The sequence below is a fragment of the Momordica charantia genome (genome assembly GCF_013281855.1).
Source record: "Momordica charantia cultivar OHB3-1 chromosome 2 unlocalized genomic scaffold, Mcharantia_2.0 BLBB01000002.1, whole genome shotgun sequence".
Classification (NCBI taxonomy): Eukaryota; Viridiplantae; Streptophyta; class Magnoliopsida; order Cucurbitales; family Cucurbitaceae; genus Momordica; species Momordica charantia.
In genome coordinates, this window is record NW_028275160.1 from 112,940 (window position 1) to 135,868 (window position 22,929).

The following is a 22,929-nucleotide window of genomic DNA, read 5'->3' on the forward strand; positions in this document are numbered from 1 at the left end:
ATAACCTAATATACCTCTGTAACTCTGAAATATCATTATATTTGAACCACCATACATACTCGTATATGATTATCTGATTCTAATATACATCTAATATACCTACATTATGTATATGCTAATCTACCTTATTCTACCATATTGATATAACTGATATTTGTATGATGATGTATCAGTATTGATATAACTATGATATTTGTGTGATGATATCCATTGATATATGTCTGATACACACTTCTAATATGATTATCTTCGAGTCAGATTGGCGGTTTGGTTATCAAAACCTGACCCAGATATACCCCTAGTAAAGGTCATTTCTCATCATAATTTTTTTTTCTTTTAAGGTACAATTTCTCATCATAATTTGAACATTCCGATTCCGCCTATTAGTATAAATTAGTCCATAAAAATAATGGCCTGATAAGAGTTATCGACATCAATTGCATAAACAACGAATCTGACTCCAACTCCTACATCCGCAGATGGGGTGGGGTTTTCATTCCCACAACCCACAACAAAACTACACCCTCTGAGCACGATCATCTAACTCAACCAGGTACTTTTCCCGCCCATTGTATTCTGAAGAAATTATAATCTGTATGGATCAGAGTTCATCATGCTTCTCTGCCTCTTCTTTATTCAGCATGTCCAACTTGTTTTTCAGTTCCTATCAAACATTGCGTGGGTCCCGTCAGTGTGCAAAGTCTAATATTATCTAACAACATCGTGATCAACAGCAGACCAGCAGATATGCAACACAATAAATGGTACCTGAAGTTTTTCCTCTACACAAGCAGCTGGGGTTGATAACAATGCCATGTATCTGTCACAAACGCCCAATATGTTGTTAGTGAGACAGAGAGAGAGAGAGACGCGGGGCATGGGGGGTGGGAAGAGAGAATCTTACTCGCAACGGCTAGGTTCATCTACGTCAGTTATGTCATTTTTAAGCCCACATCTTAGCTTGACCTGAGGAATAAACATGGAACTGTCAGAAGAAGGAAGTTGATCAACCTTGCCTCCAAAATACGAGAAATGCATAGATGACCATAATTTTCAAGAAATTATCGTACGTCTAAAATTAGGTCAAACATATGATCAGGAAGTAATTTATTATCATGAAATAGTCAAATATGCAAGAAAATTTAAATCATTTTGTCCTTTGGCAAGTTTTAATTTTTTTACAAGTAAAGTTATTCGCAAGACACCTTCAAGCTTCTATCAGGTCCATTCCAGCAAGTATCCCCACTTGAAAAGATCATGACCCTATATGAGTCCTCAAATTTATCCCAGCGCCTGGTTGGAACAAAAAATTAATCATGTTAAGAAAAGAAGAGCAGAGTGAATATTACGTAGGCTAGTAACTTGAGATTTTATCTGTGAGAGGGATAACAAAAGTAAAATAAAAGAGTAGATCAATACTACGTTTACTAGTATACTTGAGAGACTAAATATGTGTGTGAGATAAGAGACTCTGAAGGTAGCAAGAGCTCCAATCAATATCCTAGCAGTCTGGTGGTATCTCAAATTTACACATAAAAGACTCCTTTTACAGTAAATATATAGGATACAGATTGCCAATGCCTTACCCCAAACGAGTTGTTGAGTGCCCCTCGACCTGTGAAGCTTGTTTGTAAGGGCAGATTTTGTAAACGTATCTGGACAAAGAACCGAGACTTGAGATTAACCACAAGAAAATAAAAGTTCAACCAGCACAAGAAAATCCTTAAAAGATGAGGAAAACTAAAACGTAAAATTAGCTACTTGTTCTGCTTGCTTTCAAAACATTGGTCATAGAATGAATAGAACTCCTTCTCTGAACCTGCAATTAGATAGAAACATGGAATAATAAATTAATATTTTGATATTCTAAGTTGATGTTGCATTATAAATGTGTAAACAGTATATCTCATAGTCATACTAACCAAAATCATTCTTCAGCTTCTGTGATAAACTTGAGATTCTTGACTGTATTTTTGATAACTTGGCACTGGACTCATCAAATTCCTTGCGCACATTAGCAGCATCTGATGAATGCAAATGCAACATAACAATTTTCATTTATACTCTTAAAGTTGCAGTCCAAGCATCAAACACCATGAACTTGTAAGCTTGTACCTGATTGGTTCACTGGAGACTGGAATATATTAACAGCTTTCAGGACATTTCGAACAGTTTTTTGTATCTTCTCAAGCCAGGAGGGGCTACTTTGGGTTTCCACATCTAGATATATGATAAAAAATGCAAGAAATATTTCAAAACTAAAGGCTTTATAGCAATAAATGAAAATAAGTTGGACAATAAGATAAACCTATTTTTCAACCTGGTGAGTCCAATTCTGTATCTGAATAATATCTCTCGGATGAAGCAGAATCATCATGATTTTCATCTCTGATATCTTCTAAATCATCCTCTAGGTCATCGCCGTATCTGTGGGTATCATCATCAGTCTCTGAAGCATAACCGTCATTGTCATGTGTATGTTTTAAGATATCATGGCTTTCTTCATCACTGTCATTCGTGCTATCCATATTCCCCGACTGTTCGTCAGTATTTTCTCCTGTCCAACGAGAAGCGACAAGGCGACCCAACTCTTCCCTCGACAATTCCTCTGAGCTAGCATCATTTTGCTACAAATTTCATGCAAATTGAATACAATTCAACGAGGAACCAAATATCATAGATTAGAACAAACGGTAGAAGAAATGGACTTGTAGATTTAAGTTGGAGGAGCCATTTTACAATAAGATGGCAGTCAAAGCATTAAAGGCAGACTCTCAGTGGCAGAAGTCATTAAAGGGAGTTTCTCTTTGAATATTTCAATTTCTCTCCAATATATCTGATATTTGCTTATCAAACATGTATGGCCCTACAGATTATAGAGAGAGGAAATCTTTTTGGGGTGAACTTCGGAATATTGCAGCCTTTAGCAAGAGTTTTTGGTGTATCGGAGGTGACTTCAATGCCACTAGGCAGATATCTGATGGATCATCGGGAGGAAGAATCAGAAAAGGGATGTGAAGATTTAACAGTATTATTGAGGAACTTGATCTCATGGAGGTGCCTTTATCAAATGGGAGGTTTACATGGTCTCGAATTGGAAGTTACAGCACTCATTCTCTTTTAGACAGATTTTTTATCTCAAAAGAGTGGGATATTCAGTTCAGCAATCCTAGAGTTGTTAGAGGAGAAAGGGTAACATCCAATCATTTTCCAATACTCATTGAAGCAGGGGGTCTTATTTGGTGTCCTAATCCATTCAGATTCTTCAACTCATGGTTAAAAGAAAAGGAGCGTCTTAGTCTTATTGAAACAAAGCTCTTGAAAGATACTTCTTGTGGCTGGATAGATTTCTCTATTTTCTCTGAACTAAGGAATCTTAAAAGTTCCCTTAAGCAGTGGCATTTGCTGAAGAAGCGAAAAGCTAAAGAAGAGCAGATTCTAACAGTTTGGCATCAGAAGAGGTATAAAAGAGGGCTTCCTTGCAACTTAGCTTGACTAACTTGTATATTACTGAAGAACAGAACATGTTCCAAAAGTGCAAAGTTCAGTGGCTGAAGGGAGGTGACGAGAACAGCAGGTTTTATCACTGGTTATTGGCTGCCAGAAGGAGAAAAGCTATAATTACAGATTTGAAAGATGGTCAGGGCAATTCTCTTTTGAATAATCGAGAAATTGAGAAAGAAGTAATCGGATTTTTCGAAGCATTATACTTATATGATGAAGCCTTAGGTTTTTGCTTAGTGGTGTAAATTGGAGGCCTATCTCAAAACAGAATCATCTGTGACTGGAAAGAAGATTTGATGAAGTTGAAATTTGGCAAGCTCTGAAAGGGTTGGGCAAGAATAAGGTTCCGGGGCAGTTGTGGAAGGGGGATTTCATGCGCTTGTTCGAGGAATTCTACAAGAAGGATCATATAAATGCTTGTTTAAAGGAGAATTTCATTTGTCTCATCCCAAAGAAGGAATTGGTTGAGCAAGTGAAAGATTTTCGGCCTGTTAGTCTTACAACTTCAGTATTAAAACTATAGCTAAGGTTCTAGCAGAAAGGCTCAAAAAAGTACTTCCTTCAACGATAGCATTGAACCAAAGTGCTTTTATTGAAGGAAGACAAATTCTTGATCCAATTCTAATTGCCAACGAGGCTGTTGAGTCCTATAAAGCTAGAAGCTTGACATCGAGAAGGCTTTTGACAAGGTGGACTGGGAGTTTTTACTTGATGTGCTACACCAAAAAGGTTTCAGCAAAAAGTGGATTTAGTAGATCAATGGCTGTATTAGAGGAACAAAATTTTCTGTCATCATCAACAGAAGACCAAGAGGAAGAATTCAAGCCTCAAGGGGTCTAAGACAAGGAGATCCCCTTTCTCCCTTCCTCTTTATTATTGCTAGTGATGTTTTCAGCCGTCTTTTAGAAAATATCAACTCAAAGGGAGTATATGAAGGCTTTGTAGTGGGAAATGATCTGGTCCATATTTCACATTTACAATTCGAGGACAATACTCTACTCTTTTGCAAAAATGATGATCAAATGTTGGAAATCTTATTTGATACTAACAAGGGCTTCGAATGGCTTTCCAGGCTGAAGGTGAATTGGGACAAATCTACAATTTGTGGGGTTGATACAGAAAACCAGAAAGTTTCTATGATAGCCCAAAAGCTCAATTGTAAGGTAAAATTCTTTCCTTTGCTGTATCTTGGCCTTCCATTGGGAGGGAACCCGAAATCATTGGATTTTTGGAACCCAGTCCAACAAAATATTTCCAAGAAGCTCCATAGATGGAAAAGACTTCATCTTTCAGGACGGGGTAGATGCTAAACAAAGAAACCAAAAACCCATGAAATAGATGGGATCTGAAGTCCAAGAACAGATGCTAAAATATTTCATCAATAAAGCTGGCCAATTCAAAAGGACTAACTGCTGAGGAAGAGTTAACACAATTGAAGCCTTTCAAAAGAAATATGAATCGGTACTTTCCAATATTCTGATTTATCACGTCTCTTTATGCCAATCGGTTTTTTTCTATATTCCGGTTTATCACACGTCTCTTTTTAAGATGCTGGTGAAAGTGAGTAAACAAATTGAGAAAAGTACGAGGAACTTTCTTTGGGATGATTATTCAAATGGTTGAAACACTTGGCTTTGGAGGATGGAGGTTTGGGAATAGGCTTTATGTTAAAACGAAATCGTGCTCTTTTAGCTAAATGGGGTTGGCGTTTCAGCTCAGAAGTGTCCTTTCTTTGGCAACGGGTGGTAGCTAGTATTTATAATATTGATTGTTTTAATTGGAACATGTTGCCTTTGAAAATATTAGATTCTTATTAAGAAAGGGTGACTGAGTTGCACTATTCTCTCTTCGTTCACTGTCCCAGTGGTATATCTCCTCCTCATCGCTGGAAGAATCTACTGGGATTTTGATGTAGTTACAAGCCCATTAGTTTTATTAGTTATTAGTTAAAGGCTGAAGTTAGTTGGTTAGCTGTTATTAGTTAGTTGGTTGGCTGTTTATTAGTTAGTTCTCGTTAAATGTCAATTGGTTGGCTGGTTATTAGTTAGTTCTTGTTAAATGTCAGTAGCCCTCTTCTATAAAATTTGTGGAGTAGTTCTTGTTGTCTTCATTTGTGGAGTAGTTTTTTTCGATCAATAAAATTTCTCTCATTTGGTTTACACCAAATTGGTATCAGAGCATCCAAAATTCAGGGCACTCAATGGTGGGAAAGAAACCAGAAATCATGGGCGATTCGTCCCTCATCAAAAAAGAGGCAGAGCATATCACTGTCCTCTCACCACGAACTACAACCCGATGCTTGTTGTCGGTTGAAGAAGCAACGGACAATATCCATAGGAATGTAGGTGAGATGAAAAATGCTAGTCACGATCACAGAAAAAACTAAAAGTTTTAAGCTTGCAACAAAATCAACCCGTATGTTCAACCAAGAAGATTGCAAGAACCAAGATTCATTCCACAAGAAACCAATCAAAATCCCATATTTCAGAAAATAATCGAGTTGGATTTTGATTCAAGCGAAGAAGGAGTCAATTATGAAGGTCGGTCTTTAATCAAGAACCAACACCACACAAAATTTCAGCAACCAAAAAGTTCAAGCAACAATCTTGGAGTTCGTACAAATTTTAACAAATTAGTTTCATACAAGACTGAGGTATTTTGCCAACAAACTCCAAACAATAGCTGTGAAATTTTTCGTTCTTCTTGTACAAAACTCCCAACAACTAGAGGAAAAAACCCAAGTGATACCTTAACCAAGATGGGAAGATTTTGCCACCAAGAGTGAAGACACTTCTGCATAAGACCAATAGAAATTTCAGAGGATGCAAGGGGTAACTCAAATTTGCCTCAAGTTGATGCCTTCGATGTTGATTTCAGAAATTATGGAATCCAAAACTCTTTTCAGATTGAGATTGAGGCAATTGAACAAGAAGATGAGTTTTTTCTGAAGTTCGAAAACTATTTTGATGAGGAATATGAGGTTGATAAATAATTGATAGGAACGATGATTCTACTTTTTCTTTGGCTACATTGTTCTTTGAAGTTGAAATGCAAAATGTTAACGGACACAATTCTTTAATTTCTCAAGAAGGCTTCCAGATAGAACAAGAAAATGAGAGGGAGAAAGATGAGGAACAAACTACGAATTTTTTCCACCACGATAGATCTCAAGAAAGCAAAAACGAAGGGTTCTTGGTTCAAGATTCTGATTTTTCCAGCAGAGAAGAAGAATTTTTCTGTGGGTTTGTAGATTATTTTAATGATATTGAAGAAGATTCTCATAGGAGTGCAGAGATTGAAAGAGATTGAAGGAGATGAAAGAAGCTTGAAGCAAGAACATATCACAAAGTCTTTCCTTCACATAAGACTTCAAGAATGTAGATATGAGAAGGAGTATTTTTGTTTGGATGAGTTAAAAAGCGCATTTTCGGTTGGAGTATTTTTGAACCACAAGAAAAAGCAAATTTCCATTTTAAAGATTGTTCACAGCCTTCTACCTCCATTGCATTTAAACTCGAGGACGAGTTTTTTAAGAGGGAAGGAAACTGATGTAATCACCAGTCCATTAGTTTTATTAGTTATTAGTTAAAGGCTGAAGTTAGTTGATTAGCTGTTATTAGTTAGTTGGTGGGCTGTTTATTAGTTAGTTCTGGCTAAATGTCAATAGCCCTCTTCTATAAAAGCAGTTGCTGTCTTCATTTGTTGAGTAGTTTTTTCCAATCAATAAAATTTCTCTCATTTGGTTTACACCAGATTTCTTGTCTTCTATGAAAATGAACGTTTCTCTGGTGATTAAGAGAATAAAGCTAGGTTCTTGGAGTATTCTTGAAGCAGCTGGTTCATGATCTTGGAGCATTCTTGGAGCAACCGGTGGATGATCTTGGCCAATTCTAATTCCCGGCTCCCGTAGCTCTCTATCTTGGTCCAATCTTGGTGGATTCCGTTGCAATTTAACGATTCTAATTGTTCTACAGTCGTACTCAACAGTTGACAAATCTCGACCACATTCCGTTGGAGGTTTTCTACAGCCCCCTCAACGATCATTAAATGACTGGTTGTGGATCGTGGGAAGATGACGGCGGTTGATTCCATCTCTTCTCCAATGAGAGAAGAGTCTCTGAAGTTGGAGATACTTTTCTTGCCGCCATTTTGAGTCCAAGATTGAAGGAGATCTGATACCAATTGACGTGAACCAAAGGAAGAAATAGAATTATTATTATCTGAGGAACTGACAAAACAGGGGGGAGAGGCCTCCTTTTATAGGCAAGGCCCTCAGACAGAATTGACAATAGCTGTTTAGGCTTTTAACTAACCCAACAGAACCTAATAACTAACTAAAGTAAACATAATATGAATAAAGGATTACATCAAAGAGGAATCTCAGAATTTTTGAAGACAAGAAGCAATCTCCGGAGATGCGTTTCAATTTAACTAAGTTTAAAGTTTCTCAATGGTGTTCCCTATCTTCTATTTTTAAAAGTTACACCCTAGCTTGATTTGTTCTAATTGGGGAGTTTTATTGTACCTTTTTAATTTTTGTTATTTCTTTCTTCACTCTTTCGAGAGTTTGTACCTTTCAATATTTTGTTCCTTTTCATTTCTTCAACCAGAAGTTAGTATCTTGTTCAAAAAAAAAATCAAAGGGACCCTCCAAATTCCCAGTCTTTCTTTTTCCTTTTGTTCAAAGCCTGAACATCTTTTCTTTCTTTAACAAATCCAATCTGACCATCTTTTTCATTAATTTCGGCAGCTGTAATGAGATTTCTATCGAGGGAACTGTCTATATTCTCTTCATTAACTACCGGATAGGCTTTAATCTGTACAGCTTCTTCAGTCAAACCAGCATACGAAATTCTTTCAAAATGTCTTGCCACCAAAGGAACTTCCTTATATAATAGACTTGGCAATTGAGGAGACCTTTCATCTTCCATGATCTTTGGAATTCTCTACAAGTCAAGAGGGTTTGAGAAGTTTTATATGTCAAGATTGGTTAAGCACATTCTCCTAAAGACGCCTTATTACTTATCAGCAGTAGAGATTCGAACTTTGAAAGTCCTTAGACGTGGATCCGAAATATCAATCGGAGCAGGTAAGAAATTGCAAAAATTATCTTTAATACATAAGGACTGCTGAACAGTCGATTTACATTCAAAGTCATAGAGACCTCCTCCAGACCTCCTAGATACTCTCTCAGGGCTTAGGACTGTAGTTTCCAATGCTTAAATGGTAAGTCCAAGATCTTAATCCAGCCACCACATACTTTTTTTTTTTTAATAAGATACAAACTTTTCATTGATGAAATGAAAAGGAACAAAATTGTTCAAGGATACAAACTCTCACAAGAGTGAAAATATAAAATAAGAGAGAAGAAAAGTTAAGAAAGACATAATATACAGAAAAGGCATAACGAAGAAATCTAAAAAATACAAGAACTACTTTAGACTAATGAAAACACCTCAATTATTAAAAATAATTGAAGGGGAATAATGTGAAAAGGAATCCGCCAAAGAACACAACTTAGAGACCTTAAATTTGGTTGAATTGAGACAATCGAACAAAAATCTTCACTTGCCCTTAAAGAGCCTTGTGTTCCATTCAAAACATAATTATGAGAGGAAGCTTTTAACCGCATTAATCCAATAACAGCCACCACATAATGTTACAAACTCCTTTCTGCTATGTTCAACAAAATCCCATCACCTTCGCCTCTTCTTGTTTGTTATCTTGCTGCATAGTAACCTATTGTCTTACAGCTTCAACATAACCTTATCCTCCAAAAATGGATTGATCAAATAGTCTTGCGAGAACTCTTCTTTTACAGCAATCGAAATTAACTTCCAATCTTCGTGCGCACAACACTGTAATAACCATTAAATTATCCCAGTCCAAATCCACTACCTCGGATTCTTTTTTGACCAAGAATGATTTTTTAGTTTCTTCCCAACTTTAAAAGTTCTCCTCTTTTTGTCTGCCAAAACCTCTACATGGGAAGGATGAGAAAATACATCTTTCCTCTCCATTGAAGCTTCCTGCATCCTTGAAGCTCCAATCGTCCATGAAAAACCAACATTTTGCATGTCCCAAAAATTTAACCATCCGCTTTTTCAAGGACTCGCAGCGATTGAGATCCATTTCCTTCCTCCAGCAGGAGGCCAAACGGTTAAATTCAACGTATGGCTTCAAATCATAAAAATATTTCTGAATTTTGAATGTACCAGATTCATTTCTAATCTGATTAGAAAAGGCCATTTGTTTCGACAACTGCACCATATCAATCATCTGAGCTTCAAACCAAACCAACGACTGAAAATTCAAGAGTAGAACAGCACTGCATCGCATATCTTCCACAAAAATCTCCTCATCTTCTGACCATAAACAAAAATGTGTATTTTCCACACAGTAGCCGTTAATTTCCATGATATGAGTATCAAAAGGAGAATAAAACTTGGACTTTACTAATGACGAACTGCGAATCTCTACAAACAAATTTCAAGCAGACCCTAGAACGAATTGCTACACGAGGAAGAAGAGAGAGAGAGGAGAGAGAAGAGAGCATTTTTTACCAACCTATATTTTCATAGTAATGTGATGAAATAGAATAAAACAGCACAGCAAGCCACATTTTATTAAATATATCAAACTTCAATCAAGTTTGCTGAAAGAAAATGCTGTCATCTGAATTTAAATACCCTCTTCAAGACTTCTTCAGATGATTTTTCAGTGCCAGCACTTTCTCCAGTTTCAGATTTAGCCAGGGGTTTGCCATTCTCTTCTGCTGTAGCCTACAACAAAATATCAAAAGAACATAAATTTTTATGATTTAGTTATAGAGCACCACCAATAGCTAATGGACACAAGCACAAGAGATTAAACATTTAAAACATCATGATTTCACCTCTTCTTCCTTTTTCAGCGATGATGCTTCGATTCCAGGTTTATTAGGAAGTTGAGTTTCAAGTCCTAAGTCAACTTCGACTTCCACGCTAGCCTGCTAAAAAGGGCACCAATATGACAACTGAAGTTCACATTTTACCAACAAAATCCCATAATCTTTCTATATAACTAGGTCTAAATATTGGAAACCCGCTATAGTCTATGCATTTATTCAATAAATTGCAAGATATATTTCAGATATAGAGCCTTTAAGGATTTTTTATCTATTTCTTAAACAAAATCTCCACAAGGACAGGGTCATATCTTCCACTCTCCAATGAATTGACTCTTCTTTCCTTCCATATGGACCAAAGAATAGCCAAGGAGTATAATCAGATAGCTTTCTTCCTTCTACCATCAGTCACCTCTGTTTGCTCAACAAAGATACCATGTTCATTTGTATTTTTTTGAATCCATGGTAATCCATCGTTGGAATGAATCTGCATAAAAACTTATGGCTTGAAGGCATAGTGATAAGATCATCCAGAAAATCCCTAATCCATGATACTAGCTCCCGCTCAAGAGTTAGCTCATTCTGGCTGGAACTATGCCTTTCAACCAAACTAATTTTATTATCCCTCTTCTCTCTTCAAAATCAATTTTAAAATTAGCTCAATTTAAAACTTATGCACTGGAAACCTAACATTTTCATATCGACAAAAAAAAAATGCATGGAGGAGCCATAGCCACACAGAAGAGAAGATTAGAGAGGTAAAAAATACTTTATCCCAAAACCTCCCAAAAATAAGGGAACTCTCTATCTTCACCTACATAAACTCTTCTGTTCCTTTTTAGCCACAGTTTCCCAAATGATGCCATTCACCATATAAAACCAAAGAGTTTTAGTCCCCTTCCTCAAAGGATTACCATCAAGGAGTTGAAGAAGGTCTGCCCAAAAAGGATTCCGGACTAACAAAAGTGCCAAAGCTTTCCATCATAAGAGGGAGACTGGCATTTCCAAGCAAATGAGCAATGAACAAACGAGTGATTTAAGTTCTCTTTCTTTTCTTTTTTTTTTTCCTTTTCTTAACAAGGTACGAAGTTTTCATTGATGTATGAAAAGGAAAAATTGTTCAAAGATACAAACTACCATAAGAGTGAAAAATAAAAATAAATAAAGTACATTTAATGGCATAAAAAAGCTTCCCAAGAAGTATAGATGGTGATGGAAGAATAATCCTTAAAAAGGGGTGAAATCGAGCACCATTGAGATGCTTTAAACTTAGCAAGATCAAAGCATTCAAACCAAACCCTTCCATTATCTCCAAAACTCATATATTAAGGCTTTAACGGCATTGGTCCATAATAATTGGCCTTTTGGAACTTTTTCTTCATTCTTGGAGACTTCCTTCGATTTCCTTCCAACTCTTCGTCTGCCTCACTGAATACAACAATTAGATTTGAAGAGATTTCCTCATTTCAATTTATTTTCTTGGTTAAGAGTTCCTCATTTGAATTTATTTTCTTGGTTAAGAGTTGGAGATTTCCTTCCAACTCTGTCTTCCAACTCTTGTGATGAGAATATCTTACTTTTCCGCCCAGAATAGAAAAAAGGAAGAGGCTCAATAAGAACTCTTGGTTTCTTCATGCTTAAGAATAAAGCAGCTCCTTTTCGACTTCCCTTTGACCTTTTAATTTAAGTATTGACTTGAAATTCAGCTGGCCCATTAATGCAAGAATCGTTGAGAGCAGAGGGATAGGGACCATCTGAAAGTCATTTTTTGTAGGAGTTCCCAATGTACCTTCCAGATTCTCATTAATGACAGGTTTAAACCCTACTCTTTCCGTGTTAATGGTGCCCTCTTCCTGCCAACTTCTTTCATAAATATAGAAGAGTTGCCCTTCAAGGACTCTTCATCTTCCCAAATCTTCTGATACCTTTGAATGTCCAAAGTATTCGAGAGGTTTTTATTCAAATTCCTCTTGAATCTCATATTTGAAACACTTCCGGAATCATTTACAACAACCACACGAACCACAAAATTTCCAAACTTTAGAGATGTTATTTCAATTGAAGCAGGTAAGAAACCACATTCATTGTCTCTACTTGAATCAAGGCTTCTAAGCAGTCCAAAAAATGTAGGGTTTTTAAGGATATTTTCTTTATACCGCCAATATGGGTTCTAATAGCATCAAAACACTGCGTAATCCAGAAATTAAGAGGTAAGTCGCAAATTCTTACCCAACCTCTATACCCTAAAATCACTTCCTTCCTGCTATTTTTTTTTTTAAAAAAAAAAAACAAACTTTTCATTGATAATATGAAAAGAAAGAAAAATGTTCAAGGATACAAGCTCTCAAAGGAAGCAAAAAGAGAAGAAAAACAATGAACAAAGGAACCGAAAATAGGTAATAGAAAAAACTAAAGCCAAATAAATATCAGAAAGCTAAAAGAACGGAGGCCGAAAAAACTTTCTTGAACGAAGTTTTCCAAAGTGGGACCTAGAGGGGGCACATAGGAGAGGATATATGTTGGCTGAGTTAGTTAGGGAAGGGTATCTTTTTTGTATTCAGTGCCTTAGTGCTAGAAAAGATAGGGTAGGAGAGTTTCTCCACCCTCTCCAATAGGTGGGTCATTTCTGTAATGCCTCTTGGCTGTTTTTTTTTTTTTTTTTTTGGTTTTGAAATAGAACTTCTGTGAGGAGATACCTCACATCCATCTCCAAAACTTCCTATTCTCTTTTGACCCAAAATTGACTTGAGTTTTTCTTTGTAGATACTGAATTTTTCCTGGATCCACTATTGAAGTTCACTACCATTCCCCATTGGCTACAACGGTAGAACACATTGTAAACCATTTTCCTTTTTCCTTTTAGAATCTCAGTATAAGATGGCTGAGTCTTTAAAAATCGTCTTTTTTGACCTGAAAGAGATTACCAACCGTCCTTTTCCTCCAGTTGGTGGCCAAACAACAGATTCAATCTGAATCCCTAAGTTGAATTTGAATTTTTGAACTCCACACGTGCCAAACTCATCTCTTTCTTGCTTGAGGACAGAATCTTGCAACGGTAATATTTTTTTTTTTTGAGTAAGAAGCAATTTCATTGATGAGTGAAATTACAAAAGGGATGGTAAAGCAACCGCAAACCAAAGGAGTTACAGAAACTTCTCCAATTGGTCAAAAGGGGAATCTTGCAACGGTAATTGAATCCACCAGATGATTCTCGAACCATACTAAGTGGGCAAATATCAAAGGCAGCAAATCATTGCAACTCATATCTTCAACAAATTAGCAATGCTCTTCAAACTGCATGCAAAAATGCTTGTTCTCAATTCAGCAACTATTGATTTCCATACTATGAATAATATGACAAAACTGAAATTTGGACTTCACTAAATCTTGAACACTTTGAATCTATAATATGAAAACTTTTAGTGAAAGACTACAGTTTTTTTTTTATAAGAAACAAAGGATATGTATAGGAAAGACTACGGTTCTAATGTTACTTCAAGACCCTTTTTTATAGGAAACAGAGAATTATGTTGACAAGACAACTAACACAAACAAAAACAAAATAAAATAAAATAAATGGGAGATGAGATATCCCCACAAGACCAATGGGTTACAAAAATGGTTCCCATCTTTGGAAGAGAAGAAGATTCTTCAGTTCCTTTCAAACCAAAACTCTCTGACATAATGACTGTTGTAATAACCATTTGCTAGAAAAACATTCTAGCAAGTGCTTATTACAATTAGTTGCTTTCTTTCACTCCCTCTGGAAGTTTGTATCTCTTTAACTTTGTATTTTCTTTATATTACTTCAATGAGAAGTACTTATCTTGTCAAAAAAACTGTTAGCTAGAAATATTTCTTAACACAAACAATTTACTACGACTTCTAGCCCCTCCTCTGTGAATTCTATACCAGCCACTAAACTCCTCAAGGGATTAACTTTTGGACCAGAATTTTTTTTCCCTTTTTTTGGGATAAGAAACAGATGAGATGAGTATTACTCGGAAAAAGAACAGCCTAAGGACCAGAAAATTTTTGGAGAAAATTAAAATTTTCAATTTTATTTTTTCATAATAAACAGCAAACTTCATAAAAGAGAGTAAAGTTACAAAAGAGGACAAGAAGTCGGGTTACAAAGAAGTCCTCCAATATTCTGAAATACAAAATTTCAACAAATTTTGAACTTTGGACAAATCCCCAGAGCAAAGCAACAAAATGTCATTACCAAATTGGTGTATGAAGAGCACTTCTTCTCTGCCCACTTTAAGGAGCTTTACGGCGGTGAAATTGTTTTTTTTTTTTTGTTTGATAAAAAACAATACTTTCATTGAGAGAAATGAAAAAACGATACAAAAAACGGAGGGCGAACAAAAACAGCCCCGTAAAAGGGAAACCCTAAAGAAACGGGCTCCAATCCAAAAGAATGAAACCTAACTGATAATTACAAAAGACCTTAGAGACCGAACCCCATAAATAAGTGTTAAATCTAATGAGGTCCCAAACGAACCCCACAGAATCCTCCACCCCCTAAAAACCCCATTGTTCCTCTCTAGCCAAATACCCCATACAGAAGCTAGAAAACACGCTTGCCAGAGGAAGCGCCCTATGTCACGAAAGGGGGGGAATAAAAACACTTCCTCCATCATCGCCCTACAATCTCTGGGACAGACCCAAACAATCTCAAAACATCTAAAGAAGCAAAGCCATAAATCCTGCGCAAACTGGCAGGTCCACAATAAATGCTCAAGATCTTCCGAGGCATTCCTACACAGAGCGCACCACTGCGGGCCCAAGTAGAAGGAAGACCTCTTCTGAATACGATCCATTGTGTTGACTCTACCAAGTAAGATTTGCCACTCAAAGAACTTGATCTTCTTTGGAATTTTAGTCTTCCAAAGAGAAGCGAACCAAGGGGTCACCGGGGACGAAGAAGAAAAAGAAGACGAAGGAGAAGAAGACAACGACGATGGGGAGTTTAGGACATGGAAAAAGGAGCTGCAAGAAAAGCCTTTCGAGCGATTGGGAGCCCACACCCTCACATCCACTCTCCCAATGGAAAGGGAAACACTAGACAGCAAATCAAGAAGCGCAAAAATCTCTAACGATTCCCGATCAGTCAAGGAACTGGTAAGCCTCGTCATCCTCATGCATGCTTTTTCACCTCAAGTAACGTTAAGAAGGTGTTAATTGGTGGTGAAATTGTTAATTTCTCTTCTCCGCTGTAGCTGCATGCTTCGAACGTTACTTGATAAATTAACAATTTCACCGCCATAAATTATGAAGATGAGGAATCTTCAAGCCATAAGCTTTTAGTAGCTCTCAGCCTCTCATGCATGCTTTTTCACCTCAAGTGCTTCTTTCACATCCAAGTGGGGGTGGAAGAAGAATGAAGAAACAAAAACATATGAATGAGACATAAAATAGAAAGACATAATAGGATTTTTAAATTAGTTATTTAGATTTCTTGATATGGTTGACCTAAATCTTACAATGATAATGTAAACTTAGACAAAACTAACCACATGAATTTGGATGTCCGACAATCTCTGATCTTAGGATAAATATAGAATACGAAAACATAAATCTCTTCATGGAAGTGGAGGGAATTAGTCCCAAATCTTGTGTAGACTCATGGGAGTGGCCCCTTGATCCAGAAGGTCAGTTCTCAACTAAATATTTTCCCCTTTTTCTTGTCTACAAAAGTCATCCATCCACCAAAACCTCACTCAGATGATCTGGAAAGGAAAATGCCCAAGGAAAGCCAACACCTTCTTTTGGGAAGTGATAATGGGCAAAATTAGCACCATGGACTACTTGCAGAGAAAGTTCCCTACTTTTGTTCTTACCCCCTCTTTGCAAGTTGAATAACAAATCTCAAGATCACATTTCTGTGGACTGCTCCCTTTGCCTTTGTATTTGGGATGCCCTCCTTCAAGCTTTTGGCTGGACCACCCCATTACAAAAGCATTGCTGTCAACCTCAACTCTATGCTGGTAGCTCACCCATAGAAGAAGCAAGCAAAAATCTCTCTGGATGAACTTCATCAGAAGTTTCCTTTGGAACTTATAGCTAGAGAGGAATAAAATAACCTTCAATGGGAAGGAAAGAAACTAATCTTGTTTACAAGATTTTATTTTGTACACAGCAGCCTCTTGGTGCAAATTGGAGAATTCTTTTTGTAACTATTCTCTTAGCCACATATGTGCTAATTGGGTGTGATTACTTTAATGAAATAGTTTCTCTGTTTCCTTTCAAAAAAAAATGAAAAAAGAATAAGAAAACATAAAGGCAATTACTATAAGGGTTAACCAATCAAAAAATAAATGAGCTACAACAATTTACAAAATATGTTGAAGAGACAAAATAGTTGGAGTTTGGTGTTATACGTCAAAACATTACTGTTGAAGGTTAGTAATTTCCTAAGCTTGAAATAAACAAACGTGTCTAACCTGATCTGTGGCAGCGTCCTCCCAGTTCCCAATTTTATCATCATCGCTGCCTTCTCCTTGTTTATAATCTTTGTCATCATTTTCTATAGCTTCATTTCGTTCCCAATTGGCCTCCTCCTCTTCAGATTTGCTTTCCCCAACATTAGTTGTTTCTGCCGATTCAATTTTTTTAGTCCCATCTTTTTCTCTTTCCAAACGTTTCTTCTCTTCTTTTTCTTTCCGTAACCGCTCCTCCTCTTCTACCTTCTCTATTTGTTCTTTGCGCTCTATACAGGTTCAATTAAATTACCATAAGATATAAAAAGAATAAAGGATCACTAAAGAAACAGAAAGAATCATTTAAAAAGTATAATTAGGATTAGCCATTTACATGAATCTCCCAAGATGGCAAATTCTTAGAGCTTAGTAAATTAAGACTTATCATTTCTTTGCCATATCCTTTACACTGATCTCAACAATTTTCACTGACGTTATAAGGAAAACATGAACACAAAGAAAAGACTTGGTCCAAAATGAGCTATTAATATCCATCTATTAAATGAAAACAAAAAAAATCTGTGGACTCGTTCTAAAATACCAATGAGCTACCTCATTTATTTTCTAGAGAATTTGAGATATTCTGACAAAAACCAAATAGCTAAAATAGATTGAACGAAAAAAATATAAAAGTACTACCATGACTCCCAAGTAATTTGAGGTACTTGGACCCTCCCTCTCTTGAGTATTCTTACTCAAGCCTAAACCAACCACACTAAATCAATGCCTACCTCAATCCTTCTCGCTCACTCTATTTATAACAAAATCCCCTAACAACTTCTCTAGCTAATTACTAATATATGCACCCTAATAATATCCTCAATTCTATCCTGATAGCAGTCCTATCATATTCCCATTACTCATCCATGTGAGATATAACATATATGATATATCTAACCCCAATAACTAAACCAAACTTCCAATAGGCAATGCGATGTAAATTTAAAACATAAAGAGTTTTCCCACGATAAAACAATGATGAAAACAAATTGTACTGGAAAACAAGATCATGAAAGTATGCAAGACTATACAAGATTTTACCATTAAGTTGTTCAACAAGCCCTTTTAGTATTTTTTCCTCATTTTTCAATTTCAATAGCTCTGCCTCATCCTTGGTTATTGCAACTTTTGCATGTTCAACTTCCTGTTTTCGAATTTTGACGCCTTCTTCAAATGTTGCAATCTTTTTCTTCAATTTATCTCTTGCGACTTTCCCAGCTTCCCAGCACGTATTTGGGCATTTGACTTTGCCATCATATTCGTCGCTTCCATCACAACAATCTGCAAGTAATTGACAGATAAAAACAAAACATACATGGGAATTAGGGTCAAATAAAATCACAATAATATAAAAAGAGGAGAAAACCATAGATCTTGTAAAATCATAAACTGATAGGAGGCTGAAATACATCATAATAAAATAAAGCTTAAATATCATCTTCTAATTCCTTGACCTTCTATGTTCACGACTTCTGTGTGGGTGGATGGGTGCCAATGAAATGAGTTTCTGACTCGAAAATTAAATAAATAGATACTACCAACAACACACACTCGCCCATTTACCGTGTTCAAAATTGGAACCGATGCTTCACCCTATAATATATGGTATTAAAAGAACTCAAAGGATAATAGCATCTTAAAACTGTAGACCCCAAGGAGTTTACAGAAAATTTGCGGTCCAGGATTTCGTGTCCTCAAGTAGTGTCATAAGAAAGGAATTTGTGGCTGAATAAGCCTGAAAAATCACACACTGAGGGCCACCTAGTTCTTTAGAATCCAGGAAAATGTCTGCTAGTTTATCCAATAGACAGATCCGCTCTTCAACCTCTAACTCATTTAGGTTTCTTCTAAGAGTTCAAATTTTATCCATATATGCAGAACCTCTCCTTCCAGGGTGTGCGTGCCTGCGCCTATAGGATGAAGATTGTAATTGACGCTAGAAGTGTAGAAGGATTAAAGGAAACAAAATGGAAAGATGGAGTCGGTACTTCTCCATCGAGAAAAAAACTTACCACATAACCCGTCGTTCACCCTTGAAGAAAACAACAAAAGTGGAACATGCCCTGCATTTCGACAATAGAACTTTCCACCTGGGCACGCGGATGTGCCTACAACCATGAAATTATGTCATCATTACACACAAAACTTTGAAACAATTTCAGGCCATTTTTTAAAATTGAAAACCATACTTGGACAATACAAGAAACCAGACCACATCGGACGAAGCCAATTTAACCAAACAATAGGAAGCCAGATTTTGATCGCTGGCTAAAAAAACAAAACGAAACCCCATTGGCCCATTGCAAATCCGAATCATATTTTTGGCTTCTTCGCCGACACTTGTACGTGGATTTTAGATGAAGAAGGAAATGAAAATCCGTGAACGTGCATGCGAGCAATAACAATAACAACTGCCTCCCTACTTGCTAAATAAGATATTATTGAGTTGTAACAAATTGGGAAGCAAATAATAGCAGTTTCTGTAACGACCCAAAAACCAACTCAGACGCTAGTAAAAACTAAAGACGTGTAAGATTGAGGCGTATTAAGGCCATATGAATCGAAAAGAAGAAATGCAGTGAGAGAAGAAAGCAGAATCGATACCAGGTTCGTCAGTGCCATCAGGGCAATCACAGTAGTCATCGTTGAGCTGAGCCTTGGAAAATTTGTTGGAACCGTCTCTACATTTGATCATGTCCGACGACTTGTAATACATCTCATCTACATTTTTGTTATCGAATTCGGAACGAATTCTCAGTGTCCAAAAATATTTCGAGAAATAAAAATAAACGAGTGAGGAATTGTAGATTTGAGTAGATTGGGGAATAACGGAAGGCAAAGTACCTTGGGGAGAAATTCCACGAAATTGGTGCTTTGGAGATGAGACTGATCCAACAATTGGAGCTAAAGCTAGAACCGTGCACAATATCCATAAGGTTGCAAGAGATTCTGAATTTAGGCCTCCCATTCGCTTCATCGTCTTGAACCTCACAATCAGAAAAGAGAGCAACTGTCTCCTCTAGTTTTTCCGGTGTTCTTCCCCCTTTCAACTGTCTGTGGCAATATCTCGCACACTGGGCAACACGAGAGAGAACGGAGCGATCCCGTCAGATTGCCTGCAACTGCAACTGCAACTCCCAGTAGGAGGAGGAGAAATGCGGCAAAATGCCCAAACTTCGTTTATATCATATTTTTAGTAAACGCGGACCCGAAATTCATATCATATTTTAGTAAAAATAATAATAATAACCCGCCGCATATAACAGGTCTCGCGAGTTTCGATCTTCCACGCTACATATTATACTAATAATAACCAGTTTTTTTGGTTAACTCCGTTCATAATTGACCTCAATTATATTTTTCAAAATTAGAGTTAAAACTCCCATATTCATTAATCTGAACTTAGTTGAACTACATTTATCCTTGGTTTAAGTTTAAATCTTCACTCATACATTATATTAAAGAAAAAAAGATACTTACAATTATATTAAAAATATTAAATGAAATAATAAATTTAGCATCTCAAACAAAAAAAATATGCCCAAGGTGAGTAAATCTCAAATTTTCCGTTAATTAATCCAAAAACACGAAGACCCAGTAGCCTAATACTATGAGATGTTAGATTCAATTTCTCTTAGATTTTCGCTGATATATATCTCTAGTTTACCACTTATATACTACTGACATATTATGATACCTATTGATATAAATAACTTTTTATATATATGATTACATGTTTTACCATTTTACTGATATATACTTAATTTACATTTGATATATCATTAATGATATACAAATGTTTTACGTTCAATATAACTATGATATATACTTATATAACTTATGATATGATTACACAATTGATTATTGATTTACTACTAATACATATTTGATTTACCATTGATATACCTCTAATACAATAAAGGTTCGAAATGTCGATGTCGATGAAAATGTTGAGGTCCCGATTTTACCGACATGTCGGTGTCAATGGATATTCCGAAAAAAATCACGAAAATAATAGATATTGATGACAAATTTGTTAAGTAAATAAACGTTTAATTTAGTTTAATTCGCCTCAAACTAATCCATTTTTAACCATTTTATCTAAATATATAAGTAATATAATAAAACTAAGATATACAGAATATAGATATATAAGGTGGAAATAATTTTTAAAAAATTATATTCAGTTTAAAATTTAAATGTTTAATAATAATCCATTAAATTGATTTTATTTTATTGGTTTGTTTTAGGATTTGATTAGTTAAATTTAATTTAAAATTTGTTTTTCTTTTAGATCAATTACTTTAATTTTTTTTGTTAGAGTTTTTTAGTCAAATTTAATTTAAATTATGTTTTTTCTAAATATTGTTTATAATATTTTGTCTAATTAAATTTAATTTAACACTTGTTTTATTTTCTTGTTTCTTAACCAAAAGATAAGAATTTAACTTTTCCAAAATTTAAATGCTTAATAATAATTAGTTAAATTGATTTTCTTTCTTTTAAGATTTAATTTAAAATTTATTTTTCTTTAAATAAATTATTTAAGTTTTGGTTAGATTTTTTTAGTTCTATTTAATTTAAATTAAGTTTTTTATAAATGGATGGTTTATAATCTATTCCTTTTAAGAATGTACAAAGGAGACTAAAAATTCATAACTAAGAAATTCTATTTCTTTTGCCAGACATTATTGGAGCCCCCACTTCTAAATTCTCTAACAAAAAAAAAAAAAAAAAAAAAAGTGGTCAAATGTGACACCCTTGAACCCTCTTCTTGCAGTTCATCCCAATCAAAGCTTTCACCAGCAACCATGGAATTGGAGTCTTTCAACACGAAGTTGGTGTCGTCTTGCATTTGGCTGGAAGTTGCAGGCGCTTGTGTAGGCATTATGGGTTTAATAATGGTGCCGTTTGGAAGTGAAAGCACAATTGGCTGCTGCTGCTCAACTGGATGACAAAGTTCGTCGACGTCGGATTTTTGTTGCAATTGGTTGCTAGAGTTGGTGTAAAAGAGGGATCACATAAATCATTTAACTGAGAACAATTTCTAGAAAGGAAAAGGACGCGGAAGATGTATGTTTTCTTGGGAGACGAGGCTGGTGAAAGGGAATCGAGCGAGAAAGATGGAGCTGAAGATTGGGGATTTTTATCGGTGAGTTTAGATTTGATTTTGCTTTTACGCAAATATAAGAAGAAGACGATGAATCTTGAGTGGGAGATATGGAATAACAAGGATAAAATTAGAATTTGAAGATAATAATTCTCATTATTTTGCTATATTTACAATTTTAAAAAGTGGTTGATATTTTCCTAAATAAAAAAATATTTTGCTACTCAACACAATTTTCCTGAAAAAAAACAGATTTCAATTTATTTTTTCTAATCCTTTACTTACATACTTTATTGATTATTAAGTCTCACCATGATAGTTTTTTATTTATATTTTGTATACTTCAACACTCCCCTGTAGTAAAATGTAACATTCTTTTTTATATATATATTAGTATGGGCAATTTTTAGCGCGTGATTCGAATTCGTTTAAACTGGATTCATATCATATATATTGGCATGCCAAATTTGATCAAAATGCCCATAGTTATCTGCTTCATTCATTTCTTATTTATTCTTTTTGGAAACATTTCTCTGAGTGCTTTTCCTTGGGTGGTTTTATGAACCTCTATATTTATATTTATATTTATATTTATATTTATATTTATATTTATACTAGACCACATTACACATACAAAATAGACTACGGAATTTTGAAAGTGATGTTATAACCCAACAACAAAAGTATGAACAACGTTGAAATGAATGAAAATAAAACGTTAAAAACATGCCAAAGCAAAGTTTATAGTCCAAGAACAAGTTTGCAACATCCTACCGTAAATACAAAATCAAGAGTACGGAAGGAGAAGAAAATGAAGAATAACATAGGTGTAAGTGTCCGAACCGACCCATGAACGATCTGAACCAAACAGTTTGGTTCGGTTACAGTGAAAGTCGGTCTGGGTCGGTTCCACCCGACAAAACCAATGTTTAAAATGCATTGCC

The 22,929-nt window shown here is 35.6% G+C and overlaps 1 protein-coding gene across 2 annotated transcripts; it reads right to left on the reverse strand.

Moving 5' to 3' along the window:
- Positions 1–175: 175 nt before the first annotated feature.
- Positions 176–20,043, reverse strand: PSL4 (calmodulin-binding protein). 2 transcript variants are annotated; one of them, XM_022298109.2, is made up of 16 exons: positions 19,720–20,043; positions 19,480–19,596; positions 18,888–18,983; positions 17,917–18,156; positions 16,840–17,105; positions 10,400–10,492; positions 10,194–10,286; positions 2,321–2,627; positions 2,116–2,220; positions 1,923–2,024; positions 1,762–1,819; positions 1,587–1,655; positions 1,206–1,293; positions 905–966; positions 769–820; positions 176–664 (listed from the first exon to the last, which is right to left on the reverse strand). In XM_022298109.2, the coding sequence occupies exons 1-16, from the start codon at positions 19,850–19,852 to the stop codon at positions 602–604; spliced, it is 1,944 nt and encodes a 647-aa protein (XP_022153801.1). In that variant the 5' UTR covers positions 19,853–20,043; the 3' UTR covers positions 176–601. The 2 variants fall into 2 exon arrangements, with proteins under 2 accessions (XP_022153801.1, XP_022153799.1); XM_022298107.2 differs by having other exon boundaries at positions 10,400–10,495.
- Between the last annotated feature and the right edge of the window lie 2,886 nt (positions 20,044–22,929).